This window comes from Phocoena sinus, chromosome 18 (genome assembly GCF_008692025.1).
Source record: "Phocoena sinus isolate mPhoSin1 chromosome 18, mPhoSin1.pri, whole genome shotgun sequence".
In the NCBI taxonomy this organism is placed as follows: Eukaryota; Metazoa; Chordata; class Mammalia; order Artiodactyla; family Phocoenidae; genus Phocoena; species Phocoena sinus.
In genome coordinates, this window is record NC_045780.1 from 71,294,366 (window position 1) to 71,322,030 (window position 27,665).

Sequence of the window (27,665 nt, forward strand, 5' to 3'; positions counted from 1 at the left end):
TCATTTTTGACGAACGAGGCTGAAGGACCCTAACAGCGACCCCAGCAGCTTTTTGGATGAACTCCATATGTTGCAAGAACTTGAAATCTTGGCCACCAGGGGACTTCTGAAGTTCTTCTTCCTTAAAATGTTGCGGGGAATAGTCCAGCGAACGGTTTGGGGTATAATCTCCGGCGAGTCTGATGGTATACAGGCATAAAAAAATGGCTGGTTTTGTTCTCTTTCAGAATGGAAGCTGATATCCTCTTGAGGAGGTTTTGATGCTGACTTATGTTTGCCTGGGAAATAATCTGACCTTTCTGACTCATAATCCCGTACTTTCTCCTTTCTTGTGCGTTTCTCTTTACGCTGTGTATAACTGTCATCACATTCCCAAGGAGTGTTGTTCTTTCTAGATAAATACAATTTGGCCTTCTTTCGTTCTTTGCTTTCCAAATGCCTGTGAGGTTTGCCTTGGCTTTTTGCAAGATGTAATTCAATATCTGATTCCATTAAGGGGACTAAAGAATAACATTTTCCACTCCTTGCAGTCTGCGAAAGCTTCTCTTCGCTGAACGGAATGGAAGATGATACAGACAAAACCTCTACAGTATTTAAGGAACTGTGACACCACAAGTCAGGAGGTCGCATTTTGGAAGATGACCTATGTTTCCTGCTTTTGTGAGATTCATAAGTAGGTGGTGTCATTTCGGAGGATGACCTATGTTTCCTGCTTTTGTGGGATTCGTAAGAAGTTGGTGTCACAAATGAGGAATGTTTTTGACAGCCTCTAATATGATGGGAACCTGAATCTTCACTGTAAAGTGGTTTCAAATCAGTTTTGATTTTTTTCTTCTTGTAGAGATTTTCCATAGGCGTGTCTTTCTGTAATTCAAACAGAATATTCTGTGATTTCCAATTTAAATAAGGGTTGGCATCTGAAAATATACATTCTTCACTCTCGTGTACATCAAGAACTGAGCATTCCTCCAAGTTATCTGAACTCTCAATATTTGTCTGACTATCAATAAAATCTTCAAAATTCTGAATTGAATGGGAATCAACTAAATCCTGAGTCTTTTCCTGAGTCTTTAAATCAACAGATTCACATGTATTTGTTTCTTGAAACCATACATGACATCGTTTATCTTTTTCTGGAGTCACATGAGATTTTAACTTTGAAAGAGCCATGGTATCCTTCTGCACTGTGTTGTGTTGATCAGGGTCAGAGGCACACACCTGAGTGGGCTCCAAGAAATTTCTGACTAATGATGAGTTTTCATGGAAACTTTGCTTTTTGAAAGAGATATGTTCTTCTAACGGTCTTGTACCATTGGAAAGACCACCACTTTCTCCACTATTGTCTACTTTTTTACGTATTGCAACTGTCTGTAATTTAAGAATATGTTTGGGAAGTGCATTTGGCTTAGGGAACATACTTTTGACTGGAGAGCCCAGGAGAAAACGAAGGTATTTGTATTGTAAATCAAGATCTACTTGATGAAGAGATTTTTCCTCAAAAAGTGACAAAACTCTGTTTTTTCGTTTTGGTACTTTGACACCAGAATGAATACATTTAGATAAAGGCTTCCTTCCATCCTGAGCCCTGGCCATTGTGTAAGATTCTCTTACAATTCTGGGAAAGGCTTTCATTTGAATCTCCAGTGTTTTCATAGAAAAGTGTATGAGAAGTTTGTTTTTTTCTCCTACTGAATAGTTTTGGAGAATATGAGGCAATGTCATCTCTCTAGCAGAAGTCAAAGGAGATGTTCCACTATCTAGCTCATTTATACTTTTTAACTTTGTAATGATCTTTTCATTGCCCCTTGAAACATTAACAATCAGTGACTTCATGCAGCTGACAGGAGGTGAGTCTTTTTGGTATTTGTGCTTTAGGTTAAGTTCTATGGTATCAATCCCTCCCAGAGACAAAAAGAACATTTTTTTATGTCTTGGATAGAGCTTCCAACTGTTATGTTTTGAAATAGCCAGTTTTTGATAAAAGTTGAACTTTTGGAAGGATTGTTTTACCACCTCTGGTATCAAATTCAGTTTTATTTCAGGTGCTTTTGACTCTAAATGATTAGTGGGCTTGATTTTTTCTTTGCAAGTAAAATTTTCTAAAATAGGTTTTGGCTGCAATTTGGGATGTATTGTCATGTATGTTGCATCTGGACCCCCTGCCAAAGGTGGTGACTTCCAATCATCAAATCCTTCAGATTTGACTCGTGGAGGCTCTTTCCTTTGCTGTACACTGATCATGAAGTTTGAGGTCCACTGTTGCATGGCTTCTTCTGGCACCGGGTGTTCTGCATTTTTAACAATTTCACTCTTACCAGCAGCTGACTCTCTAATTGCTGTTTTCTGGGTATCTGATGACTCCTGGAGATTCTGCTGTGGACGAGAGGATCCCATGATTCCTGGTGCGTCTTTGTCTATTTTGCTCCCTGACTCTAGATAAAGAGGTGCTGATGGGATGGAAAGAAAAGTTCTTGTCAGAACCATACATGGTTCATCTTTACCTTTGTGCACTTTTTCCCCTGGCCCTTTAATAACATTCAACACAAATTCCTTTGTACTAAGGACATGTGGTATTGGTGAAATCGTTGCCTCTTTGTGATGTGTCCTGAGCCTCATATCTACTTTTTTCACATCATACTTTTTTTCTTTCTCTGACATATGTTGTTTTCTTTTTATTACATCACTACCAAATCCCTTTGTATCTGGTCTCTTCTTTGCATCTGATAATGCTGAAAGCATTCTTGGAAGTAGAGAGGGTTTTTTAATTCCAAGCCTTCCTTCATCTACTTGTGTACCTTTATCCAATTCCAGCTTAGTTGGAGGTTTGGAAACATAAATGTTTCTTACCACCGTACTGGGTGGTTTACCTTGACTTTCCTGTTTCTTTTGCTCTATCCCCCCAGTGTTCAGATGTAATTCTGTTCTGTGGAGCATATATGAAGAAGGTGACTTCTTGGACTTCAAAGTTATATCTTTGGTGTGCATCACACCTCTCCTATCTACCATTTTTTCTCTTTCCCTCTCTTCTTTCTCAGGCATAGGTTGTTCCTCGTTTTGAACATCTTTCGTGGTATCACCACTAATTGAATATGTATGTACTATTTGCCCTGCATTTGATATTCTGAGCAAAACAGACCTTTTAAGTGCTAGCATTTCATTATTGACTTGTACTTTATCCAATTTGAGGGCAGGGAGAGATGGTGATGAAGTAGATTTGGTCAGAACCATACCTGGTCCATCTTTACTTTCCTGCATCTCCTTTTCATGATGTTTGAGGGACTTGAGGTTTCCTCTTTCTACACCATCCTCTTCCCTGTTCTGGGGCAAATGTTGTTTTTCTTTTGGGGGACTGATGACAGTATCACTAGCCATTGGCTCTGCATGTATCACTTCCTCAGAACCTGATGATTTCTGGAAGTTTACTGGGGGAAAAGAGGGTCTTGATAACATTGGCATGCCCTCTTCTCTGATGCTGGTGTTTTTGTCAAGGTGAAGAGAAGATTTAGAAGTGCAAGTCTCAGTCAGTGTTGCATCACCCGGCTCCCGTTTACCTTCCCGAACCTTCCCTTCTTGCCCTTTAGTTTTCCACTGAAGGTCACTTAGATTGTATGTAAGTAAAATAGGTGATTTCTTTGCTTCCAAATCCGTATTATTGTGGTCCACTCTACTGTTCATATCCACATATTTCTCTCTCTCCTTCTCTTCTTTGTGTAGCATGTGTTCTTTTAATTTTTTTACATATTTTGAAAGTTGTCCCTCATTGGTCTCAGCATATTCTGATGATTCCTTGGACTGTGCTTGTGGGAGAGGCAATTTTGTAATTCTTATCCCCTCTCCTTCTGTTGTATCAGATTTAAGATATGGTAGAGCCAGTAAAGGAGGATAAATGTTTTTCAGTTTTGTGACTAGTTCACTGTCCTCTCTCTGTACCTTTCTCTTTTGCTCTTTAATTTTCCACTTCAATTCTTTGGTATCACATATATGTGAAAGTGGTAATTCACGTGTATGTGAAAGTGTTTTGAGTCTAACTTCCTCTTTTAACATATAACCATCACATGACCTAGTATCTGCTTTTTCACTTGGGAGCACTTTGTCTTCAATAACTGTTTTGAGTCTATCTTTGTCTTTTAACAAATAACCGTCAAATGACTTAGCATCTGCTTTTTTGCTTGGATTGAATGGATCATAAATCTTCAGTGGTGAAAAACAGGATTGTATTATTCTTTCTGTGTGTTCCTTTTCATTCCTGCTAGTGTCCCATTTCAGGTAAGATGGAGAAAGTAAGGAGGCACGAGTTTCCCTCAGAACCATTTCTGGCTCACCTTTGCTGTCCTGCACTTCCTTCCCTTGCCCTTTGACATTCAAAGGTAGTCTGTTTCTACTGAGTAGATGTGTAAGTGGGGATGTATGGGCTTCCAAAGTTATTATTTTGGGGTATAGTCTATCTTTCTTGTCTTTTGTTTTTACTCTGACCTTTGTCTCTCTATATGGCATATGTCCATTAGTTTTTATTATTCCATTACATGAGCTAATACCTTGACTGGAATCTGCATATCTGATTTTCCCTGCACCTGATGACTCAGGGAGCTGAAATGGTGAAAGAGAGAATCCTGCAACTGCAGGCAAGTCTTCGTCTCCTTTGGTTCCTGCATCCAATCTATGGTGAGATGGAGAAGGCGAGGAAGGAGGAGTTTTTGTTGGAGCCACATCAAGGTCTTCTGTTCTTCCCTGCCCCTGTTCTACTCTCTCCTCAATGCTCGGCCATGGCTCCTTTCTCCTACTCAGAGCACCGTGCCCAGCAACACTGAACACGTGATGAGGGGATGATGTCTTTGCCTTGAAATCTGTGCCACTGGCGTGCACTGAGCCGCTCATGGCTGCTGTTTGTACTCTGTCCTTTTCTTTCGGTGGTGGATGTTGTTTTCCTTTCTTTCTGTGGCTATCAGTTGACTTTGGAGGTGCTATCTGCACTGAAGGCAATGAATCTTGGAGCTCAGGGGGTGGCACATAATTCCTTATGATTCCTGGACCACCTTCTTCTTCTGTTGTTGTGTCAAATTTAAGATGAACTGAAGAAGTGACAAAAGGACAAATTTTGCTCAGAAGCACGACTGTGTCCCTTCTACCTTCCTGCCCCCTTTTCACTTGCTCTTTGATGTTCACTTGCAGTTTCTTTGCTTTGAGTATATGGAAAAGGGGTGATTTCTTTGCCTTCAAAGCTAAGCACTTGGGATGCATCAGGTTTCTCACAAAAATATTTGCTTTACCCTCCTCTTTCTGTGTCATGTATTTTGTTCTTTTCAAATCACTTGAGATATCATTCACAGGTGACAGTGTGTATTTTAATTTCTCTGCATTTGATGATTCCCTGTGCCATGAGAATGGAATACCGGGTTTTATTACTCTTTGCTTCTCTTTCTTGCCTTCTGTAACTCTGCTTAATGTAAATTGAAGTAGACAAGGTTCTGTCAGAACATCATGTAGTTCACTTCTTCTTTCCTGTACATGTCCCAAGTCTTCTCTTCTGTTTGTCTGTACTTCTCTAATTTGGGGGCTACACCTGCCAGGGGTATTGGGTACATGTGGAAGTGCTAATACCTTTGCCTTGGAAGTTGTCTCTTTGGAGTACATTATATATTTCATATTTACTACTTTTCCTCTATCCTCTCCTTTCTGGGGCATATATTCGTTTGCTGCTTGTACATCACTTGTGATATCACCCTTGATGAACTCTTTATTTTCTTTTTTCACTACATCTGATGATTTCTGCTGTGATGGTTCTGGAAGAGAGTACCTTGTTACTTCAGCTCTGTAGTCTTCCTCTTTTTTTCTTGTATCCAATTTAAAAGAAGTAGCAGGTATGGAAGTACATGTCAAAATCACACTTGGTTCACCCTGAATTCTTTGTATCTTTTTCTTTTGTTCTTTGATGTTCAACTGTAATTCCCGTGCAATTGGAGACTGGTTCACCTCCAAAGCTATTCTTTTGGGATGCCTTATCTCTTCCAAAGCCATTTCCACTTTATCTTCATTCTCCTGTGACATACATTTTGATCTTTCTGTGCTGCTTAAAATATCATCAGTTGGCTCCCCACATATCATCACTGCATCTGACAACCCCTGGAGGGTAAATGGTGGAAGGCAGGACCCTGACACTCCTCGCATGTATGCCTCTTCTTTCACTGCAGGACCCCATTCCAGGTGAGGTGAAGACAGAATGGAAACACAGGGATTATTCTGAACTACAACTAGATCACTCTTATCTTCCTGCATCATTTTCTCTTGTTCTTTATTGTTCCACTGTGGTTCGTTTCCATGCAGTGTATGTGTAAAAAGTTTTTTCTTTCTTTTAAAAGGGGCACATTTGCAGCCCCTTATATCTTTCATGTATACTATATTGTCTTCATCTTCCTTCATTTTCTGGGGCAAACGTTGTTTTGATTCTATCATGTTGCTTAAACTGTCTCTATTAATTGACTCTGCAAATGATGTTTTCCTGATATTTGATGATGCCTGGAGGTTTAGTGGTGGAAGGCAGTTCCATGGTGTTCCTGATTTATCTCTTCCTCCTTTTGTTCTTGAATTCAAATTAGGATGTGATAGAGATGGTAAGGAAGTAAACAGGTTTGTCAGTTTCACACCTGATTTACCTTTACCTATCTGCACATTGCTCTCTTGTTTTATAATGTTCGACAGCCCTGGCAATTCCTTTTCATTGAGTATACGTGACAGTGATGATTTCTTTGCTTTCAAGATAACGTTGGGATCCATTATTCCTTTCATATTGACTTTTCTTCTTTCCTTCTCCTTTTTCTGTGATACAGGTTGTTTTATTCTTTTTACATTATTTGAGATAATCTCATCAATTGTCTTTTTATTCAATTTGAGGTAAGGTAAAGAAGGGATGAAGTCATATATACTTGTCAAAATCAAATCGGGTTTGACCTTTCTATGTTTTATATTTACCATTTTCTCTTTTATGCTCCACTGCAGTTCTGTTCTATTGCCTGGGCTACCACCATCAGTGGTATTAAATATATTTGAAAATACCAATTTCTCCAAAGTTCTTTGGGGGTGTACTATGCCTTTCTTAACTCCTTGCTTTAAGTCATTCTTCTGTCTTTTATTTTCAGGCAAAAGAGGCATATGGATAGAAAGAGAATGTGAAAATAATCCAGGTAAACATACCTCTTTTTGCACCTTTTTTTGATACGCTTTATGTAATTGCACATTCTTTCTAACTCTTAGCTTGGGGGAGCTAACATTTGATATTGAATCAATTACCTGCGCCCCATCCAGTGATTTCTCTCCTTTCGGCAATGAGACATTCTGATATTTTACAGTTTTAGTGAATGATTCTAAAGGCAGCCTTGTATTTTGTTTTGTTGTTTGCCTCGGAGGAATTGAGGGTACAGTCCATTCCAGGCCATACTCACATCCGGTATTTAGTTGATCTTTAGAAATCAAATCTAATCCTTTTATCCTGCTTGACACACTACCTACTTCCTTTGTCAGAGGTGTTAAATGTGGCAGCAGCCAGGGATCATTTTGAAGGTAAGACGTATGCTCCACAAGATTCTCAGAGGGAGTCAGCGAGTGCTGCTGGCTTTGTTCTATACTGGGTAAGTTTTGTCTTTCTTCACTTTTTTGAATATATCCAACAATAACACCCATTCCTTTTAATGCTTCCTTAGCCTGTGGAGGTGAATGTTCACAGTTCATCCTATTTGTGCCACCTAGTTTTACTTCTTGCACTGGGGTATCAGTCTGACGTAGACCTGCTTGGGGGTGAGATGCAGACTTTTGAAGAGCCTCATAAGTACATTTCTCTTGCTGGTCTCCCTTTCCTGTAATAAGCGAACCAATTCCTTCTGCACTTGGAGTGTAATCCACTGTGCTAACTACTTCTTCTGATGCCTTCTTTTCACACAGCATCTTACTTTGAAATATATCTCTCCAAGAGTCAGAAGCAAGATTTGGACAAATATGTTGTATACATTCTGGTTGCTCTTCTCTTCCTGCAATAGGCAAGCCAATTCCTTCTGTATTTGAAGTGTGGTACATTGGACTATTGACTTCCTTTAATGCTTTCGTTACCCTTAGCAATTTAATCTGAAGTATATTCATCAAAGAATGAGAAACAGATATTGCAAGAGCCTTGTATATATTTTCTTGTTGATGTTCTTTTCTTTCTCCAATATGCAAATTAATTCCTTCTGAGCATGGAGGTTGATCCACTGGAATATCTGCTTTGTTTGATGCTTTCTCTACCACTGGGCTCAAAACTGTTGGACTGATTCCTTTGGCTGAGACTTTTTTCTTTCGCTTTCCAATATGGAGTTGATGCACTATGCAAGAGGAAACTGATTCCAGAAGATTTTCTTCTTTCTGGTTAGAACTATCTTGTTGCTTTGCCCTCCGTTTTTTGGAAAACTTTATTTTCTGTCCATTTGATTTTGACAGAATAGCCATTAACTTTGGTTTCTCTTTTCTCCATGAATTTACATTTGAAACGATAGGGATGTTAACATTTTCTTTCCCTGTTGCATTTCTTGCCCCTTTTACATGAAGAGGCTCCTCACTGGGGCAAGATAACGAATCCAGAATCTGTTCAGGAGCGTGATCTGGTTTCACTTCTCCTTTCTGCACTGCAGACATATATCGCTGGGCCTCTACATTTGTACAAAGAAACGTCTGTCCTTTTGAACCTTGTAAGGTATCAGTTTCTCTTAATCCTTCTCTGCCCAATAGATGTGAAATATTTTTTCTGTCAATATATGTACCTTCCTCAGAGACCTTTACTGTATTTTCCAAATGACGAGTTTCCATAATGGGATACAAAGTATGCTCCAGGTGTGTCCTTGAAATACTTCCTTGTTTCAGCAGTTTCTGCTCCTTGCAAGTCTTCTGTTGAGAAGCATCCAACTCTGGAAGAAACATATTCTTTCCTTTTGAACTTAAGGAAATGTCCATTTTCTTGGATACTTCTCTCCACTGTGGAGTTGGAAATGGATGTTGGGTCATGTCTCCATATCCCTCCTTTACTCCTGGTGTGATAAGGAATTTGTGTTTTGTGTGTAATCTAATTCTTGAGATGTCAAACGTAGTGCAGTTGGTTTCCCTCTTTTGTGAATGTCGATCAGGATATACTTCTCTTTTCAAATCTACTGTGAATTTGACATCGTCAGGCTCTTTCTTCAGTGGCTGGCTCATCATGAATCGGTATTTACATTGTGGGAGAACGTCTGGTGAAGCAATTTGGTACTTTTCTTCTTGCTCTCTAATATACTGTTTCAGTGTTTTAATATTTCTTGATTTAGCACTCTTAGCAATGGACTGTGAAAATGCTATTTGTCTTCTGTTTAGTGCTTTCTCCAGCTTTGGCTCTGGAGGAATGTGTATCAGCCTTTGTGCCTTGCCTTTTTCCCTTTCTGCTTCCATCAGCACTTGAAGTTGAGGTGGAATAGACCCAGAGTCACAGATAGTTTTCAGAACGAACTCTACCTCAGCGTTACCTTGCTGGAACCCCGGCTTCTGTTTCTTGATGTTACACTTTGTTTCCTTTTTGTTGCTCTGGGTTCCATACCCTGTTGTGTTATACATCAGGGAAACAAGTGGTTTCTTTGCCTTCGATTTTACCTGTTCAGTATGCGTAGTGTTTGTCACATCTGCTGCTTTTGCATTACCTTTATGTTTTATGATTTTAGGATATTTAGGATTGTAAGCATAAGCAGAATTCTGGATGGTTCCTGAGACACATGGTTCTTGCTGTCTCGTTTGTAGAAACTCAAATGGCTGGGTATTTTGTGGAGGTGCTCCAAACAAAACCTGTTGTTCATACTCTTCTTCCTCTGTAACTTTTGCTTTGTTCAGGGCATTTCTCTTTTCAGAAGATTCTTCATAGTTACCCCAGGTACTAGGTGACTGCTCCATTTTTATGTGCGGTGGAATAGACGTAGAAGCATCTGTAGATTTTAGGTCTGCATTTAACACAGTTTTCTCTCTCTCTATGCCCACCTCCTGTTCCAGTTCCTGTTCCTTATTAATGCTTAAAGCAGCATGACCTGTGGCATTAACTGATTGTAAAATCACTCGGCTTTCAACTGGCAACTCCATGTGTGTTGGTTGTACAGGACTAAACCTTGATACTCTGTCTATCTCTGTTTTGAATCTGCTTTGCCTTTTAATGTCAGAGGTATCCAATGTGAAGTAAATGGCATTTGTAAATATAACAGCCACATTTTTACCTTGCCAAATCTCTTTCATTTTGGTTTTTAAATTGGATCTAAGTTTTTTCCTCTGCTTTGTGGCAAACTGCCTATTGACTTTAAGTATCTGTGAAATGAGTGGCTCCTTTTTCTTCAGAGCTAAACATCTGGGATTCAGTATGATTTTCTCTTGTAGTGTGTTTATCTGGCTTTCAGAGTCAGATAAAACAGGCGTGAACAAATCTAAAGGGCCCAAGAGAGCTGTGGCTAAGTTTTCCTCCGACTCTGCCCTTTTCTCTGTGATAAGACCACCCAGATTTTTGTGACGTGTTCTGTCATTATACAGAGTGTCCCTCGCTGCTGTATCGAATGAGAGTTGATCAATCACTAACTTGGGCGTTGGAATCTTAGCTCCCTCAGTGGTGAGGAGTAATGTCTCTCTCACACTTTCATTCCATTGCCTCTCTCTTACCTTGTACTTAACTTTGTGGAGTTTTTTTCTATGGATTCCTGTAAGACACCTTGTGCTATTAAGCACCTGTAAAATTGATGGTTTCTCTGCCTCCAGAATTACCTGCTTGGGACTCACTGTATTTTTCTTGTCTGCAACCTCTAATGTGTAACTCTGGCTTCTGGGTTCAGACGAATCAAGGCTGGAGAAATCTAAAGGCTTTATGACAGTTCTTACTAAGTCACTTTGATTCCATGTCTTTTTCTTAGAAATAGGACGATCCCATATCCTCCTCGGATTTCCATCCCAGAGACCATCACATTGTATGGAACCAGTCTCTGACTTTCTAGCTTTTGGAAATGGGGTCTTTAGACCTACCATATATTGTATTCCCTCTTGAGTACGAAGACTTTTCTTCAATGTTTGTACTCGAATAAAATTCATCACGTTTCTAGAAACAGCCTCTAAAATAGTTTCTCTAACGTGTTCTTCTTGCCTCATATTTTGCATGGCACAAGACAAATTCCAAGTCCTCCTGCCTTCTGAACGATTCAGTTTAGATTTTGGTTTGCAAGGGCCAAGATTTTTCATATGATGGGAACTGAAATGGAAGTGTTGACTATAGTGCAGAACTGCTTCTGCTAACATTTCTGGGATATTTTCCTCTTCCTTTTTATGTGGCACATTCATTTTACCTGTGTTGCTGGATCTGCTTTGTGTATCAGTCAAATTGGCCTCCCATGCTTCCCCATCACTTGGTGATTTCTCTAGCTCTGGATAGGTATGGTTGTGTATTTTCACTCTTGGTCGATCCGTCCCTGTTTTTGGTGTGCTATCAATTTCAAAATCTATTTTGTTATCAGTTGAAACAGGTGTGGGAGATAAAAACGCATCACCTATACTTCTATTTGGTTGCATGTCCTTTATCATAGACTTTAAATGGCCTTCCTGTTCCTTTCTACAGTACGGATGACCATCCTCAGTGATATTAAGCACCTGTGAAAAAAGAGGCTTCTTTGCCTTCATTGTTATACATTTGGGACCCATAAGATCTTTCCTTCCTGGAAATTGTAATGCCTTTTTCTGCCTTTTAGAGTCAGGTAAAACAGACATCATGGATATTGTTAGTAAATCTCTTGGCAACTCTTTATGTTTCTTGGCAATACGACCACCCACTTTCCTTCTAGAGCTTTCATTATATGGATCTCCAAGCACTGAGATCCCTGACTTGGGAGGTGGGATATTTTGATCAACTGTGTATTTTGTTATTTTTTGAGTTTTTATGTCTTCCTCTTCTTCTTCAAGTTGTTGGGAAGCTGCACTGGGAACATCCAGCTTCTTTGTGGAGCTCTGATCAGATGTAGTCCTATACACTGCCTCATCAATTAAAAGACCATCAAACATTGCTTTCCCTCTTTTTAGACGTGAACTCTTTTCACTTATTCTATGCAGTATGTCTGTTTGTGGTAGGATATTCTTTTTCAGCTCTTCAGTTTGAAATGGAATTATCAGAGGAGAACAAATAGACTCCAACATATTTTCCAAAACTAGTGCTTGTTGCCATGCTTCTTGCTCTGTAATAAGCATATTTTGATCTTTTCTACTTCCGGTCCTATTCAGGAATTGTAGACCTGCTTTGAATAAAATTTCCTTGCCCATTTTTTCTTTTTCATTTTGCCATCTTGATTCTGATGTGCTGCTTGAGGTGCTCCATTTATTAGAGGTATATTTACACACTCTTTTCCCTTCCTCTTGTTTTAACTGTATAATATTGACTTTTTTTCTTAATGGGCCTTTCTTTGCTTTCAGTTTTTTGTGTGTTTTGATGGCAGGTGAAACAGGTGTAGGTGAAAAAAAGGTATTCATAAATATATTTGACATACTTTGAGGTATTTCTTTGGCCGTGTCATCCAAGGTGTAGACCTGTTCCTTTCCATGGCTGGGGGCACCAGACCTAGTGATATTAGTTGTCTTTAAAATCAATGCCATCTGGGCTTTCCCAGTTCTAGACTTAGGGATTAGTGCTGCATTTCTCAACCCTTTAATTTTAGGTGACGCTGGCATGTAGATACCAAAAGACTGCAGGGTTCTCACTCGTAAATCCTTTGGTAACCCTATTTTTTCCTCTGGAATAGAACCAGCAAGTTCCTTTGTAGGGCCTCTTTCAGATAGGATATCAGTCGGTGCTTTAACAGTTAAAGATTCATTAAGTGATTTCCCTGTCATTGGAGATAAAATCTTTGGACTCTGTGTTTTTGTTCTTTTTGGTAGCTTCTCAAATGGAAGTGAATTCAAAATAGAGCAAGACACAAGATGCAATACACTTTGTGTGAAAAGTGTGTGTTGCTGCAGCTCCTGAGCTATGGTAAGCGATTCTGGGATTTTTTCCCTTGCCGAATACTTACATTTTAGATCTGATTTCACAAAGCGAGGTTCCTTCATGTTAGGAGCATGGAAAGTGAGGTGCTGGGAATTCCATGGCGCTGCTTCTCCACTGAGGTCTTTGACTTCCTTCCTGACATCTGAGGCCCTGCCCTTCTCGCCCCTGGAATAGGGACACGAGGCTCTTTCTCCATCTGGCCACTGCCCTTGGTGTTGCAGCTCATGACTGAACCTCATCTTCCACGGCATGTCCGTCTCTACTTTGCTTCTGTCATGCACTTTCATGTCCAGTGAAACCTCCACAGGAGAGGAAAAGGCATTCAGGATGACAGCTGCCACAGACTGACCTTGTTTCCTCATGGTTTTGTAGTTGCATTCAAACTGCCTACCATGGCTTGGTGCACCACATTTTGTGATGCTAAATGTCTTTGAAATCAGTGTCTTCTTTGCTTTCAAAGTTACACATTTGGGACTCATTTTATTTCTCTTGTGTATAAGTTTTGAGTTGTTTCTTTTTGACACAAGTAAAGCAAGTGTGGATAAATCCAAAACCTGCGGAATTGCTGCTGGTAATTCTCGGGCTACTCCTTCCTTTCTCTCTGCAGTAAGATCTTCCAGTACCCCAGAGTATTTTATCTGAATTAAAAAGTCAACAATCTGTGATTTCAGGGTTTTTGGATGTAGGGCTTTTAAATAACCATTCCCAGGGATATTAAATATCTGTGAAATTGGTGCCTTCCTTGTCTTCATAATAACACATTTGGGACTCATTTTACTTTTTAAGGCTCTACTTGTAAGTGTCTTTCTCTGCCTCTTAGATTCAAATAGATCAGGTGGGGAGGCATCCAAAGACCCCAGGACAGTTGCTTGTACATATTCTTTAAACTCTGCCTTTTCCTCTTTACCATGATCGTACAGGTCCCCCGTACATCTCCCATTACTTGGGACATCACATTTCATTGTATCAATTAAAACTTGACCAATTAGTGATTCCTTTGACTTTAGAAAGGGAAGGGTTGAACTTGCTGACCACACCGTGCCATTTAGTGTCTGCTGGCTTCTCTTTGGCTCCTCTGCCTGGGTTGGATCTGGAAGGTGTGTTTGTCGTGGGACGTCTTGTTCTGTAACAAACAGAATTTTCCCATGTCCTTTGTTTCCCCATTTGTGAAGGTCAAGCTCCTTCCTCTGGCCTGAACAGAAGATGAAATGCTGGCCATGCTGTGGAATTATCTTTAACAACATCTCCTGTTCACCTTCTTCTTCCTCTTCATCTTGAAGACTGGTTTCTTTGGTGTCACCTGGAGTAATATTACCTTCATGTGGTGATATCTCTCGCTTTACTTGTTTATAACTGAGTCTTTTTTCCCCTAACATGTTTTTTTCCCTTTCTCTCTTGCTATACCTATTAACAGCAGGTATAATAGACGTGAGGGAGTACCTGGCGTCTGCCATTTTTTCACCTTGACCCACCTCTTTCATTTTGGTTGTTAAGTTATATCCCAATTCTTTTCTATGATTTGGGCTAGCACCAGCCTTGATATTGAGCATGTTTGAAATTGATGGTTTCTTTGCTTTTAAAATTCCACATTTGGGCTTCATTAAGGTTTTCATGTCTGAATACTGTTTGAAATTTCTCTTGCTTTTGGATATAGATAAAGAAGACAGGCAGAAATCTAAAGTCACTGTCTCTTTCTTTTCAATACCATCAGCTTGTTCCTTTTGATGGTTTGCATCAGATGGAACACCACATTCTCTTTCAGAAAATATTTGTTCATCAATCTTTGCTTCTCCTGACATTGGAGGTGAAAACCTAGCATAGCTCTCTAGCTTTCTAAGTTGAAACTGATCCAATGTAGGGCATGAAGCAGAGCTTAAAATAATCTGTGCAAAATGTGTTTGTGGTTGTACCTGAATATTTATACTTCCTGGTTGTTTCAGTTCCTCATCTGATTTGACAAGGTCATGATCCTTCTTCTGATATATATTGAATATGAGGCCTTGGCAAGTCTCTGGAGCTGGTAAATCTTGTTCCCTTGCCTTCTCTGCCCCATCTTTCACACTGTTAGGTAAACTACTCATATTGATAGAATCTGGGCAACATATTTTTCTTCCATTTGGCGATTTCCCTTGCACTAGCTGCATATGACTAAGTCTTGTTACCGTTTGCATATCTGTCTCCACATTTAATCCAATACTCATTTTGATGTTGGGCAAAGTAGGCACCTTGAAGTGAATGATATCCAAAAATTCATCTGCTATATTTTTATTTTGTTGTGGATTCTTCATCTTTGTTTTTAAATTGCATTGCAGTGCCTTGCTCTGCCTGCCATTAAGCATATGCAAAATTGATCGCTTTTGTTCTCTCATAGTTCTATACCTACAACTCACTGTTTTTTGCTTCCTTGCTAATTTTAATATGTTTTGCTTCCTTTTAGATTTAGAAACAAAGGGGTCAACCGAATCAGAAAACTGTGGGAAGGTCACTTGCAAATTTTCTGGTAACTCTGAATTTTTCCCCACAAAATAAGAATCTAGTTCCCTTTTAAGGTTTCCACCAGATGGTAGGCCACACTCTGTTGTAGTGTTCAAAAGTTTATCAAGTGATGAGTTCCCTGCCTCAGGAGCTGGAATCTCCAGACCTGTAGGGGCTGTTATGTCATCTTCTGGTTTGTTGATCTTCTGGAGTTCCTTAGCTTCTCGAGGACCCATCTGGAGGCCAGTCTGCAAAGCAGTTTGTGTAAAGCATGTTCGGTGCTGTATATCTTGTTCCTGTGTTAAACGGTCCAGTGCTGGGTCTGGTTTGGCAAGGTGGGTCTCTTTCCCTTGATACCTATTGATCCAGAGGTACTGGGTATGCTGCGGAGCAGTTACTAGCAATGTTTTTTGCTCCTCTTCCTCTCCATCTTGTAATTTTTCTTCTCTGTCATAGAATGCACTACTCTTATCAAAGAAATCAACATACTGTGGTCTCCCCTCACCTGCTAGTCCCTGGAGCTTTACCTGAGCATGGCAGAAGCTGTTTGTCTCTTCTTGTAACCTGCTGTACACAGGAGAGTAAAGGGTGTTTAGAAATTCATAAACCAGCCCATTAGCTTGGTTGATCTTTTCAAACTTGGCCTTAAAGTCAGATTCCAGTTTCTCTCTATGACCTGTGATATTACGTATTTGTGAAATTGATGGCTTCAATGCCTTCATGTGTACAGACTTGGACTTCACTCTACTTTCTAAGTGTGAGATTCTTACTCTATTTTTCTTCACTTTAGAATGAGATAAAACAGGCATGTGGCAAATAAAAGTCTCTGGGAAAATTGCTGGTAAATCTTTGGGTAACTCTGCCTTTGTTTCTGCAAAAGAATAAACCATTTCCCTTGTATCACTTCCATAATCTGGGACATCACTTTCTCTTGTTGTTAAAGGGTCTCCAATGAGTGATTTTTCTGATGCTGGAGGAGGCATCTCAGAATGCGCAGTGCATCTTAAATCTGTTTGTGTGGTCAGGCTTTTCTTCATATTCTCAGCATGAAATGGATCTGTTATGGCTGAGTAAACAGACTCCATCATGATTTCTGCAAATGTGATTGGTTGTTGCATTTCTTTCTTCATTTTAAGCTCTTTCTCTGGATATGCGTCCAATCTGAGGTTCCAGCAATCCTTCAGCACTGGTTCTGGTGAAGCTTCTTTGTCCCCACTCACTTCATCTTGCAATTTAGCTGCTTCTGGTGTGTCTCCAGAGTCACTTCCTTTAGTAATGGTATCTGAACACTTTTCTTCTCTTTCAACTTCTGATACCTGTTGTTTTAGCTTGGTATGACTGTGATTCTCTGCATTTAATCTGCTGTGTGTTCTAATATGAGGCAAAATAGACACGTGAGGGTCAATAACATTCAGAAGCATATCTGCCACAGTTTTATCTTGCAGTATTTGTTTAATCAGGATTTTGAAATCACCTCTCAATCTTCTTCTATGATGTATTGGTGGTGTCTTTACTTTCATAATTACATGGTTGAAACAGAGTACATTTTTGGTTTCTGGTAATTTTTTTCTGATTCTCCGCCTTTTCACACTTGATAAAGGAAGCATACGCCTGTGGAAAGACCCCAGGGCAACTTCAGGTAAAACTCTTTTTAAGTCTTCCTTTTCTTCTGCAATTTGATCATCCAGGGGCTTTCCGGGGCTTCCACACAATGCGACACCATGTTCCGTTGTTTCAGTTAAAACTGGCAAGCTCTCTGACACTGTAAGAGGATGCACTGGATCTGCAGTTTCCCTGCCTGTAGGTCTGTCTGTGCTTTGCTTCACCTTCTCAACTTGAAATGGATCCATTGTGGGGCATGGACCAGTCCCCACAATTGTTTCTGTAGAAAGAGTGTGTGGTTGTACCTCTAGCTCTTCATTTTGAGTTGTTCTACTTTCTGAACAGCTATGTCCTGTTTCAAATTTGACGTACTTGGGCTTCTGCTTTAGTTGTAGACTGAACCTGAAACCTGGTGTTAGCTGTGGATCTGCTTCTTGTAGAGCCTGTTGTTCTTCCTCTCTGTCATGTTCTTGTGGTTTTTTAAATATACATCTCTTCTCAATGTATTCTGCACTCCATGTTTTCTTGTCATCTGGTAATTCGTCTTGCTTTACCGCTGAATGACTAAGCCCTATTCTTGATGTATCTCTCTTGGTTTTTAATCCACTCTGCGTTTCCATATGAGGTGGTTCAGAAAGGGCAGTGTGAGTGGCATCGTGAAATGCATCAGATATTCTTTCATCTTGCCTATTTTTTATGCTGCTTCTAGTGTTGCATTCAAGTTCCTCACTTTCACTTAGGTCACCATCTTCTGTAACATTAACTATTAATGGTTTCTTTTCCTTCTCAATTACACCTTCTGGACTCTCTTGAATTTCTACACCTGCTGATTGTTCACTGCTTTTATGCTTTTTGGTTCCTAGTGAAACGAGCAAGTTGACATCTGAAGACTCCAGAACAATTTCAGGAAAATCTTCTTTTTCGTGGGTATTTCCCTTTGGAAAGCACCTTTGCATTTCTGATGTACTAGTTGGTAACTTCTCTCCATTTGTAAGTAGAAGATGTGAATTCTCTGTACTTTTTAGGTCCTCCCATGTTTTCTTTCTCCTGTCTGACTCCATTTTGGGAGAGGAATCAAATTTCTGCAAAGGTGCTGATACAGCTTCTTCTAAAGGTGTCTCATGCTTTGCAATATGCAGGTCAGATGTTTTTTCACTATTTGGGGCACAAAACTCTGCAATATCGATTTCCTTTGCTTGTAAAATTGGGTCTTTAAGAGACTCTTTATTCTTCCAGTTTGTTTCTATTAATGAAGAACAAGGTGCTTTTTGTTTATAAGTATTGACCATGAAAGACTCTTCTAGCTGAGGTGGAATTTTTGGTGAAATGTTTTTTAGTTCTTTGTCTCTGCCATGATGCTTTTCATTTTTAGGACTCCCTGAGGTTCCTCTTTTCTCAACAGGCCCCACATAGTTGACTTTCTCTGCATACAGTGACTTATTTTGCTTCAGCAGAAAATGTCTACATCCTGTTAAACCTGGCATAAATTTCACTAGTCTTTTCCTGGAATACTTCCTAATATAAGGAGGAACAAGCGTGAAAGCATAAGTATGACACAACGCTATACCTGATATACCTTTTCTTTGATGTAACTCTTTCTTCTTAGTTTTATACCTGTGTCTTAACTTGCTACATTCTGAAGTGTGACATACTGTGATTTGAAATACCGGTGAAGTTGGTGTTTTCTTTGACTTTTGAGGTGGAACTTTGAGACTAAATTTACTTTTACTGTGTAATGTTTTTCTTCTGTTTTTCTGCCTGGTCATGGTAGGTGAAAGAGGCACTGAGCCATATGCAGGATACTGGTTTAATTTTGAGCTAGCAATTTGTTTCTGGCCCTTTGTCTTTACACTCTTTAGTTGTGGCATCACTTTAGCAACTGAATTTGGGCTTAGAGTTAAAACTAGATGTCTGGCATTATTAAAAACATTATTTTGCCCTGGGATTGAATATTGAATCTTGTTTGAATCTTCAAACCAAACAGAATATTGGGCCTCTTCTGAGTGTTTTGTATCAGACTCTAGGTCCTTGATTGAATCTTGAGTCTCAACAGAATGTGGGACTTGGACCAAATGTTGGCTCCTGTCCCTATGTTGGGTCTGGAAGGAGTCTTGTGTGCTGCTGGTAAGTGGTTTCCTCATCAAATCTTGAGGCAGAGCAACGTATCTGGCCTTGATATCAGGCTGGCTATTGATTGATTCCTGGTTGTTAACAAGTTGTTGGGCTTGACTAGTAAACCGGGCTTCAGAAAAATCTTGATTCGGAAGAGAACTTTGTCCCCGAAAAGAATCTTGTGCTTTGGCAGAAATGTCCATTCTAACAGAATGTTGATTCTGAATCAAGGGCTCTTGAGACCTTGAGTACAGATAGGTAGTTTTACTCTCTAAAGTAGCTTTGGATGTTAAAGGAATTTTATTTCTCACATTTTCTTCCAGAAGTCTGACTTGGTCTCTAGAAAGAAATAAATGGGCAGGAGGGCGTGGTGCCACATCTAGATCTTCACTTTCTATAATGATTCTAGAAATTCTTGAAAAGTTAACGTCAGAAGAAAACATCAAATTTTTATTTTCGTTGGCTTTCATTATGGAAGATAATTTCTTAGATGAAAACTGTATTGTTTCATGCTCGTTTTCAGGACACCCTCTGCACCTTGGAAGAATTTCCTGTACTTCTGAATGAAACAGTGACAAAGATGAGCTAGTACCATCTGAAGATGGCTCATGAATTTCACTAAAGTGACGTATGCGATATTTACTTTCACTGGTACTTGCCCATGTTGGTTCACCTGGCAGTGAAACTCTGTCTCCAGAGTTACCTTCATTTCCTTCAGATGTAAGTGATGAAGTAATTGTTCTTTCTGAGAAGTCATCTACTCTGAATATAAGAAAAGAGTGTGTAAATCAGTTGTCACTGAGGACCTATTTCCTACAGGAACTCTCTTTTAGATTTAAGGAAACCCAATAGAGTATATAAAAACATAGCTCAATATAGAAATAAATTGGAAAGTCATTGTCCACATTACAAAATTATTCATTACCTAGTGTCATTCATTTAATAAATCAATCCACTGACAAAGTGAAGTAAATTATTTTCATATCTAGGAGAATGAGGGATTTTTCCTCAAAAACCTGTCCAAAAGTCTACTTTTGACTGTCTATTTTGACAGTCAAAGTTGCAGGTTAAGATTATATCCTTTTAAAAGGAATATCAGTTTGTTTCTGTTCTCTGTATGAAAGTTTTGACAAGAGTAAAAATATCCTTATGGAACTTTAAGAGGTACCACAGAAGAATGTCCAATACCATAAACTATAGCTTTCTATAAATAAGTCCAGATTATTTTAACAGCTGTTTGTTTTTGATCAAGAGAAAAGCCTACATTTTAGGTAGTGCTTCTCAACATACTTTTGGGTTGAAATAATGATCATGGATGTGGACTCTCCAATATCCTTTCTACCTCAAATGATTAGGCTTGGTCTAACAATGCTCAGACCAGCAGCATCAGGGTCACTTGGGAAATGATCAGAAATGCAAAATCTCAGGCCCCACCCTAGACCTAATGAATCAGACACCTGGGGATGGGGCCCAGAAATCTGAGTTTTAACAAGCTTTCCAGGTGATTCTGATGCACCTTAAGTTTTGTTTAATGGTAAGGCAGCCTAAAGTCATCAACTGAAACTCATATAAGCTAAGTCAGAAATTCTGGTAGCTGTTTGTTCAGGGAACATAGATTATCTTGTACTTTACTGGAAGAATGACCCTATTTTTAAATAATGCTTCATCATAAACAATGAAGATAATATATGAAATCATCAAAATATACCCCATCACAAAAATCATTTTTTCTAAATGCTTCTTTTTTTTTTTTGCGGTATGCAGGCCTCTCACCGTTGTGGCCTCTCCCGTTGCGGAGCACAGGCTCCGGACGCGCAGGCTCAGCGGCCATGGCTCACGGGCGCAGCCGCTCCACGGCATGTGGGATCTTCCCGGACCGGGGCACGAACCCGTGTCCCCTGCATCGGCCGGCGGACTCTCAACCACTGTGCCACCAGGGAAGCCCTCTAAATGCTTTTTTATACAGGAAAATCTCATTGATTTGGATTCTGCTAATTAGAATTTGGAGTAGTTTAGGCTAAACTACTGATTGCCTTTTTTCATAGAGAACACAAAATTATTAGGTGAATATTTAAAATATGTTAAATACTTCTTCAACTTCTCTCAACTGTTAAGAGAATTTATTAACATCTAATATACAGGCTGTATACACATCTTTGTTATTAATTTTATGTGTCAACTTGACTGGGCTGAGGGATACCCAGAAAGCCAGTAAAACACTCTTTCTGAGTGTCTGTGAGGATGTTTCCGGAGGAGATGAGCATTTGAATCAGTAGACTGAGTAAAGAAGATATGCCCTTACCAACTGGGTGGGCATCATCCAATCCATTAAGGGTCTGAATAGAACAAAAAGACGGAGGAAGAGCAAACTCTCCCTCTCTCTTCTTGAGACGGGACATCCATCTTCACCCATCCTGCCCTCAGACATCAGAGCCCCTGGTTCTTGGGCCTTTGGACTCTGAGACTTACACCAGTGCTGCACACCCCCTCCCCGCAGGGCTTCTGCCTTGGACTGAATTATATCACTTGCTTTCTTGGTTCTCCAGCTTTCAGAGGGCACATCATGGGACTTCTCAGCCTCCATAACCATGTGACCCAATTCCTATAAATCTCCTTTTATATTTATCTATCTATCTATCTACTAATCTGTCTTCCATTGGTTCTATTTCTCTGGAGAACCCTGACTAATACACCTACCCATTATCTTTAGTATCATGTCACCTTTGGTAACACCGTTTGTCCTTACTACTAGAGCCAAATTGGGAGTTGCAGTAATGATCATGGATGTGGACTCTTCAACATTCATTCTACCCCAAATGATTAGGCCAAATCTAACATGGTAATTAGATTAGGAATGGGCATGAACTAATCCCAGCATAAGACAAAGATTTTTAACAACTTCTGGGAAAAGTTGCCTTGTTCCCAGGAAAGACAGAGAAAAAAATGGCCTCTTATTTCCTCTGGACAATGCTGGTCTGATTTTGAAACTCTTGTGGCCATCTTTCTGTTCACCTTAAGGTAAAACCAACATGAGGAAAGGCAGAGGGAGAGTTACAGGACCTTAATGAAGTTGTTGAGGCACTGAATCAACCAATTTTGAAGCAAATCCTACCTCAGGATTTCCTATTATATGATTATTATAAATTCTCTTCTTGGTATGCCAGTTTGAATCATGGTTTTCTGTTACTTGAGAATTAAAATATTCTAACTGATACAGGCAGGATGCATAAGCATTCTAGGGAATCCAGGTGACCCTAACAAGTTACAGCAGTGTCCAGACATAATTAGGATAAAATTTCCTCAGGACAGGCATATTATTCACTTAGGAAAGTGAACAGTGAAAATATGAGACATATACAGAGTTAGTTTTTTGCACGTTTCAGGGAAAATATAGAAAAAAGCTGAAATGCAAGACCAATATTTCAACAATTTAATATTATGATTTTAAACATAATAAAACAATGCTAGATGTATGTTGAACCAACCTTACATTCTTGAGGATAATCCCACTTGGTCAGAGTATATAATCCTTTTAATATGCTGCTAGACTTGGTTTGCTAGTATTTTGTTGAGGGTTCTACATCTATATTCATAAGGGATATTGGTCTGATACCTAACTTGTATACCTTATATAACTATTTGTCTTTCCTGCTCTGGAGAGCGTCCAGACCACATATTTTCCTGGGTATCCTTCTAACCCACTGGTAGCTCTTTGTCAGTCTTCTTTGCTGGTTCCTCCTCTTCCTCCTGCCCTCTTTGAAGCGCCCCAGGGCTCAGCCCCTGCTCCTCTTATCTTCTCACAGTCCCTTTGTAATCTCACCCTCTCTGTGGCTTTTAATTCGGCCTATGTGCCAAGAACCCCCAAACTCACTGTCTCTACCAGACATCTCTCCCAGACTACTTACTATCTCTATTGGATGCCCAATCAATCTAAGACTCAACAGTTGCAAAACAAAATTCCTCATCTCCCCATCAAAACCTGCTCCAGGGCTTCCCTGGTGGTGCAGTGGTTGAGAGTCCGCCTGCCGATTCAGGGGACACGGGTTCGTGCCCCGGTCCGGGAAGATCCCATATGCCGCAGAGCGGCTAGGCCCGTGAGCCATGGCCGTTGAGCCTGCATGTCTGGAGCCTGTGCTCTGCAACGGGAGAGGCCACAATGGTGAGAGGCCCACATACCACAAAAACAAACAAACAAAAACCCTGCTCCACCCACAGCTTTCATCATCTCAGTTGATGACAACTGCACCTTTCCTGCTTGCTCAGGTAAAAATCTTGGAGTCATCTTTGACTCCTTTCTCTCACATCCACACACTCCACTGATTCTACTTTTTGAAGTATATCCTAACCACTTCTTACCACCTCCACTGCTACCACCCTGGTTTAAGTTACCTTTATCTCCACTTGGATTACTTGCAAAAACCTGCTGTCTGCTTAGACCCTTGACCCAGTATAGTCTACTCTCAACACTGCAGGCAGAATAATCCTTTAAAAATATAAGACAGAACATATCATTCTCCCACATAAAACCCTACAATGATCCTCTGTTGTCACTCAGAGTAAAAGCCACTGTCTTTAAGATGGCCTGCAGGGTCCAACCATGATCCGGTCACCTATTCTCTAACCTCTCTAATACTCTTCTACCATTTCTGTTTGGTTAACTCCCCATCCCTCCAAGGCTTTAGTCAAATCCCACCACATATGTTGCACCTACCTGTCTTATCCTACTTCTGGCACCCTGATTCTTCTTACCCTACACTATCTTTTGTTTTACCATATCACATATAATTATCACTACCTCCCATATAATTTATTTATCATGTTGTCATTTACTATCAGACTCCCCTCTGTCTAAAACATAAGGTGGGAAGCAATGTCTGTTTTGTTCACCGCTGTATCTCAAGGGCCTGCAGCCCATTGTAGGCCCTCAGTAATATTTGCTGAGTGCCCATTTTCACCTCTAGCTTTCTGATGGCTAACGCTTGTCCACAGCAAGCTGATCCAGACATACAACCCAACCCATTCTTCAGGTTCAATGAAGGGGGAAAAATACACATACACAAACCACCCTTACATGTGGCTAACTTTAACGAAAAGCTAGAGGCAGATATAGAAGGGAGTTAACTACAGCAATACAAGCAACTCCCACTTAACCGTTAGGTATGTCTGTGTATTTTTTAAATGTCCTTTGGCCTCTCCCCACCAGGGAATCTCAACTGGCCTTTGAAAATTTAAAAAGAACTCCCCATACTCCTAGGAAAAGACTGACAGCTCTATAGCCATGGCAACAAGTAAGTACTAGAAGTGGTTGTAAATCAGTTAAATCAATCAATGGCGTAGAGTCATAGCATAATCCTAGTCATAGTAACAAACACCAAATCTGCTTTTGAACAATTTTGTCTATCAATGGTAACTCGCTTCAGGAAATACACTTCTGAAACCAACCAGTGACAGCTTTAATCTTTGAAACTCAGGCAACTGATGGCAGACTTTCCCAGGAACACACATCTAAGGCTGAGGTCAACCCTGAAACAAACCATTTCCCAAGACTCAATGGATATAAGATCAGCAGTTTGCATGGCTCACCGAGACTCTGCCTGGCCAGCACGGCTCTCCCTGACTCCGGATACTGAGTGGTAGGCTCATCCTTTGACGTCCTTTGTGCCATTCGGTCCTGAGCCCCACATGCTTCCCCCGCTCCTCCCTGCTCTCTGCCCACCCCTCCCCTTTCTCTTCTCTCATCTCATAAGCAAGACAAAACCCACTCAAGTCTCTGATGCAGTGCAACTTTAATCATATTTATGCTTGAGGTTCTACCAATATTTAAGCCCTTTTACCTCAAAATAATTTAAGAGGCTCTCCCAAATATAATTCTACCCCAAAAAGGAATTCTGGTGCCAAGGTAAAATATTTTTGCTTTGTTACACATATCATTTTAACAAATCTTCATGACATTCCTAAGAGGTAATTCTTCTAACTGCTATTTTGAAAGTAAGGAAAAGGAGTGAGTTTAAGTCATTTGCTCAAGGCCATGCCATCATTTAGAGGCAGAACTATGACATACACCTAGACCTTTGTAATTCAAAATGTGTTTTTTCACTACAATGTAGTACTGCCACCATGGAAGCGGTATCTCTTTCCTAACCCTTTTCCCTCAACACCATCCCCCCAATCTCTTCTTCTCAATTACTTTTCCCTAAAGCCTATTAAAAGTATTGAATTGCGCCTAAGAAGGAATGGAATAATGGCACAGAGGGATGGGGAAACTCTCAGATTATCTTGATCCTGGTGCTAAAAGTCCTTTTCCCCCCACTTCCTCTTGTGGCTTCCTCTCTTGTCTGTCAATCCTCTGGCTTTTAGTTCCATGAGAATCTTCAATCTCAGTGCACACCTAAGCGCTGTACGCCTCAAACACCAACTCCTGGTCTGTCCAGTTGACTTCTGGATGGTCGTTTATGGTGGATGCACTTCTGAGGTGTCCTGGTTTGCTCTGGCATTCCTGTTCCCAGCCAACCCCGACTGGGATTCCAGCTCCCCGTACTTCCAGATACTGTTACTGCTTCTCAGGACACCCACTTTATAACTAGAGTTGCTGGTACTCAGTATAAAAATAGAGCAACCAGGTTAAATGAATAAAGCCCCTTTACACCTGACAACTGAAAGAAATTAAAGTAATTTTCAGATGCATACTCCACACAGGTAGCTACGAGTGATCTAGCTGTAACACAAAACTGTGTCGCTCCTACGCTTAACCGCCTTCAGGGGCTACTCACTATCAGGAATAAACTCCAAGCTTCTTAACAGGGTATAGAAAGTCCCCCATGATCTGACTCCTGCATATTTTTTCACCTTCATCTCCCACTACCCTCTGCCTCATCCTTAGCATTCTAGCAACTCTGAAATCATCATAACTTATTGCACATACCCTGTTCCTTATTTCCTTGCCTCTGCTCATGGCTTATCATTGCCTTTCTTATCCTCCTAACCCACTGTCTTTTTCTGACTAATTTTCACTTATCCTTTAAAATTCAGCTCCAGTATAACCTTCTTCATGAAGCCAGCCCAACACCCCTATGCTGGCTTAGGTACCTCCTAGATGTTCTCATAGTACTCCTATCACTGTGTTACTGAACTGCAAGCAATCGTATCTAGATCTATGTCTCCACCACAAGAGTATAAGCTTCCGGAGAACAGATACCATCTTATTAATTGTATCCCAGTATAAAACCCAATGTCCATTGTATAGGGATATCTAATGATTGCTGAACGGACTTTGATGAAACCAATTAAGATACTGATAGCAACAAGAGTAGTGATGTCTGTATTTAATCTCTAGCACTCAGGCATCCTTAGGATGCTGATGATATAAACTCATTTCATGTCACTCTTGCAGCACTTAGCTCAGGATCTGCTCGGTTCACAGTAGGAGCTAAATGAATATTTTTCAACTGAATTTTCAGAACTGGTGATTATTACTTCTTCATGTGTACTGGAGAGAGAGGATGGGGTAAGGAAGCAAGCCACTTAACCTCTCTAAGCTTTATTTTCCTCATCTGTAAAAACGGTAATGAGTCTACCTACCTAAAAGGATAATTTCAATAGTACATAAAAAGCCATTTAACACAGCTTGGAACAGAGCAACCATTTAAAAAATCAGAGTTCGACTGAATTATGATGTTGAACAGCTGTCATCCTCTATACAAATGGGAAAACCCTTTTCTGTAATTCAGATGTAATTTTGAGTAGAACAAAACCAACCTGTTTCATCTAATTTCAAAATACATCACTTACCTTTCTTCTGAAGATGAATGAATTGACCAGTTACCTAGAGATAAATGGGAATAAAAAATGTCAGAGCACCAAAAGGAGCAGCTCAGGCTGAACAAGTTTTATGTTAAAATATTAAATTGTAGGATACTTACCAAATTTCATGCTTTTAAGGCAACTGTCTTCTTTCTGTTTCAAGGGAGACAATAAAATATTAGAGTAATCCAAATATCAAACTTCCACAATTTTATGTTATTCTTATGTGTTACTTTGAAAAATCGGGGAAAAGGAAATCAAGCATTTGTTCTTACCTTGTGGGCATCTGTATTATCCTTTTCTGAAGGAAGTGCAAGCTTCTTCTGAAAGGCTGTACAAATCTTTATGAGTATGATCTCAAAGATAATTCCCAGAAATATTATAAATAAGATTGCCATCCAATTATCTTGAGAAGTCCAGGACTCTAGAAGGTCCCATAATGTCAAAAATGCATTATTTTCCAACCCACCCACTTTTTTTAAGAAATAAAATTGCTTTGACATTTTTATGTTATGTGAAATAGACTGATGTCTTCATTCCAAAGTCCTCGATTCTGGATGCCCCAAAACACAAAAAGGTGGTATGCCCATCTCATAACCACATGCAATGCTCTGCCAGAAAAAAAAGGTCCAGTGCC

The 27,665-nt window shown here is 39.9% G+C and overlaps 1 protein-coding gene across 1 annotated transcript; it reads right to left on the minus strand.

The window, feature by feature from the left end:
• CCDC168 (coiled-coil domain containing 168) lies at positions 1 to 27,531 on the minus strand. The gene is made up of 7 exons (XM_032610907.1): positions 27,304 to 27,531; positions 27,148 to 27,181; positions 27,017 to 27,050; positions 15,658 to 19,990; positions 13,898 to 15,078; positions 701 to 11,434; positions 1 to 643 (listed from the first exon to the last, which is right to left on the minus strand). The coding sequence occupies exons 1-7, from the start codon at positions 27,529 to 27,531 to the stop codon at positions 1 to 3; spliced, it is 17,187 nt and encodes a 5,728-aa protein (XP_032466798.1).
• Between the last annotated feature and the right edge of the window lie 134 nt (positions 27,532 to 27,665).

Coding starts and splice junctions, on each gene's coding strand:
- CCDC168 (XM_032610907.1), bottom strand. CDS start 27,531: ATGTCAAAGCAATTTTATTTCTTAAAAAAAGTGGGTGGGTTGGAAAAT. Junction 27,182..27,303: donor ATAATACAGATGCCCACAAG/GTAAGAACAAAT, acceptor CCCTTGAAACAG/AAAGAAGACAGTTGCCTTAA. Junction 11,435..13,897: donor TATGTACAAGCAACTGTCCT/GGGGTCTTTGGA, acceptor CCATACCTATCC/AGAGCTAGAGAAATCACCAA.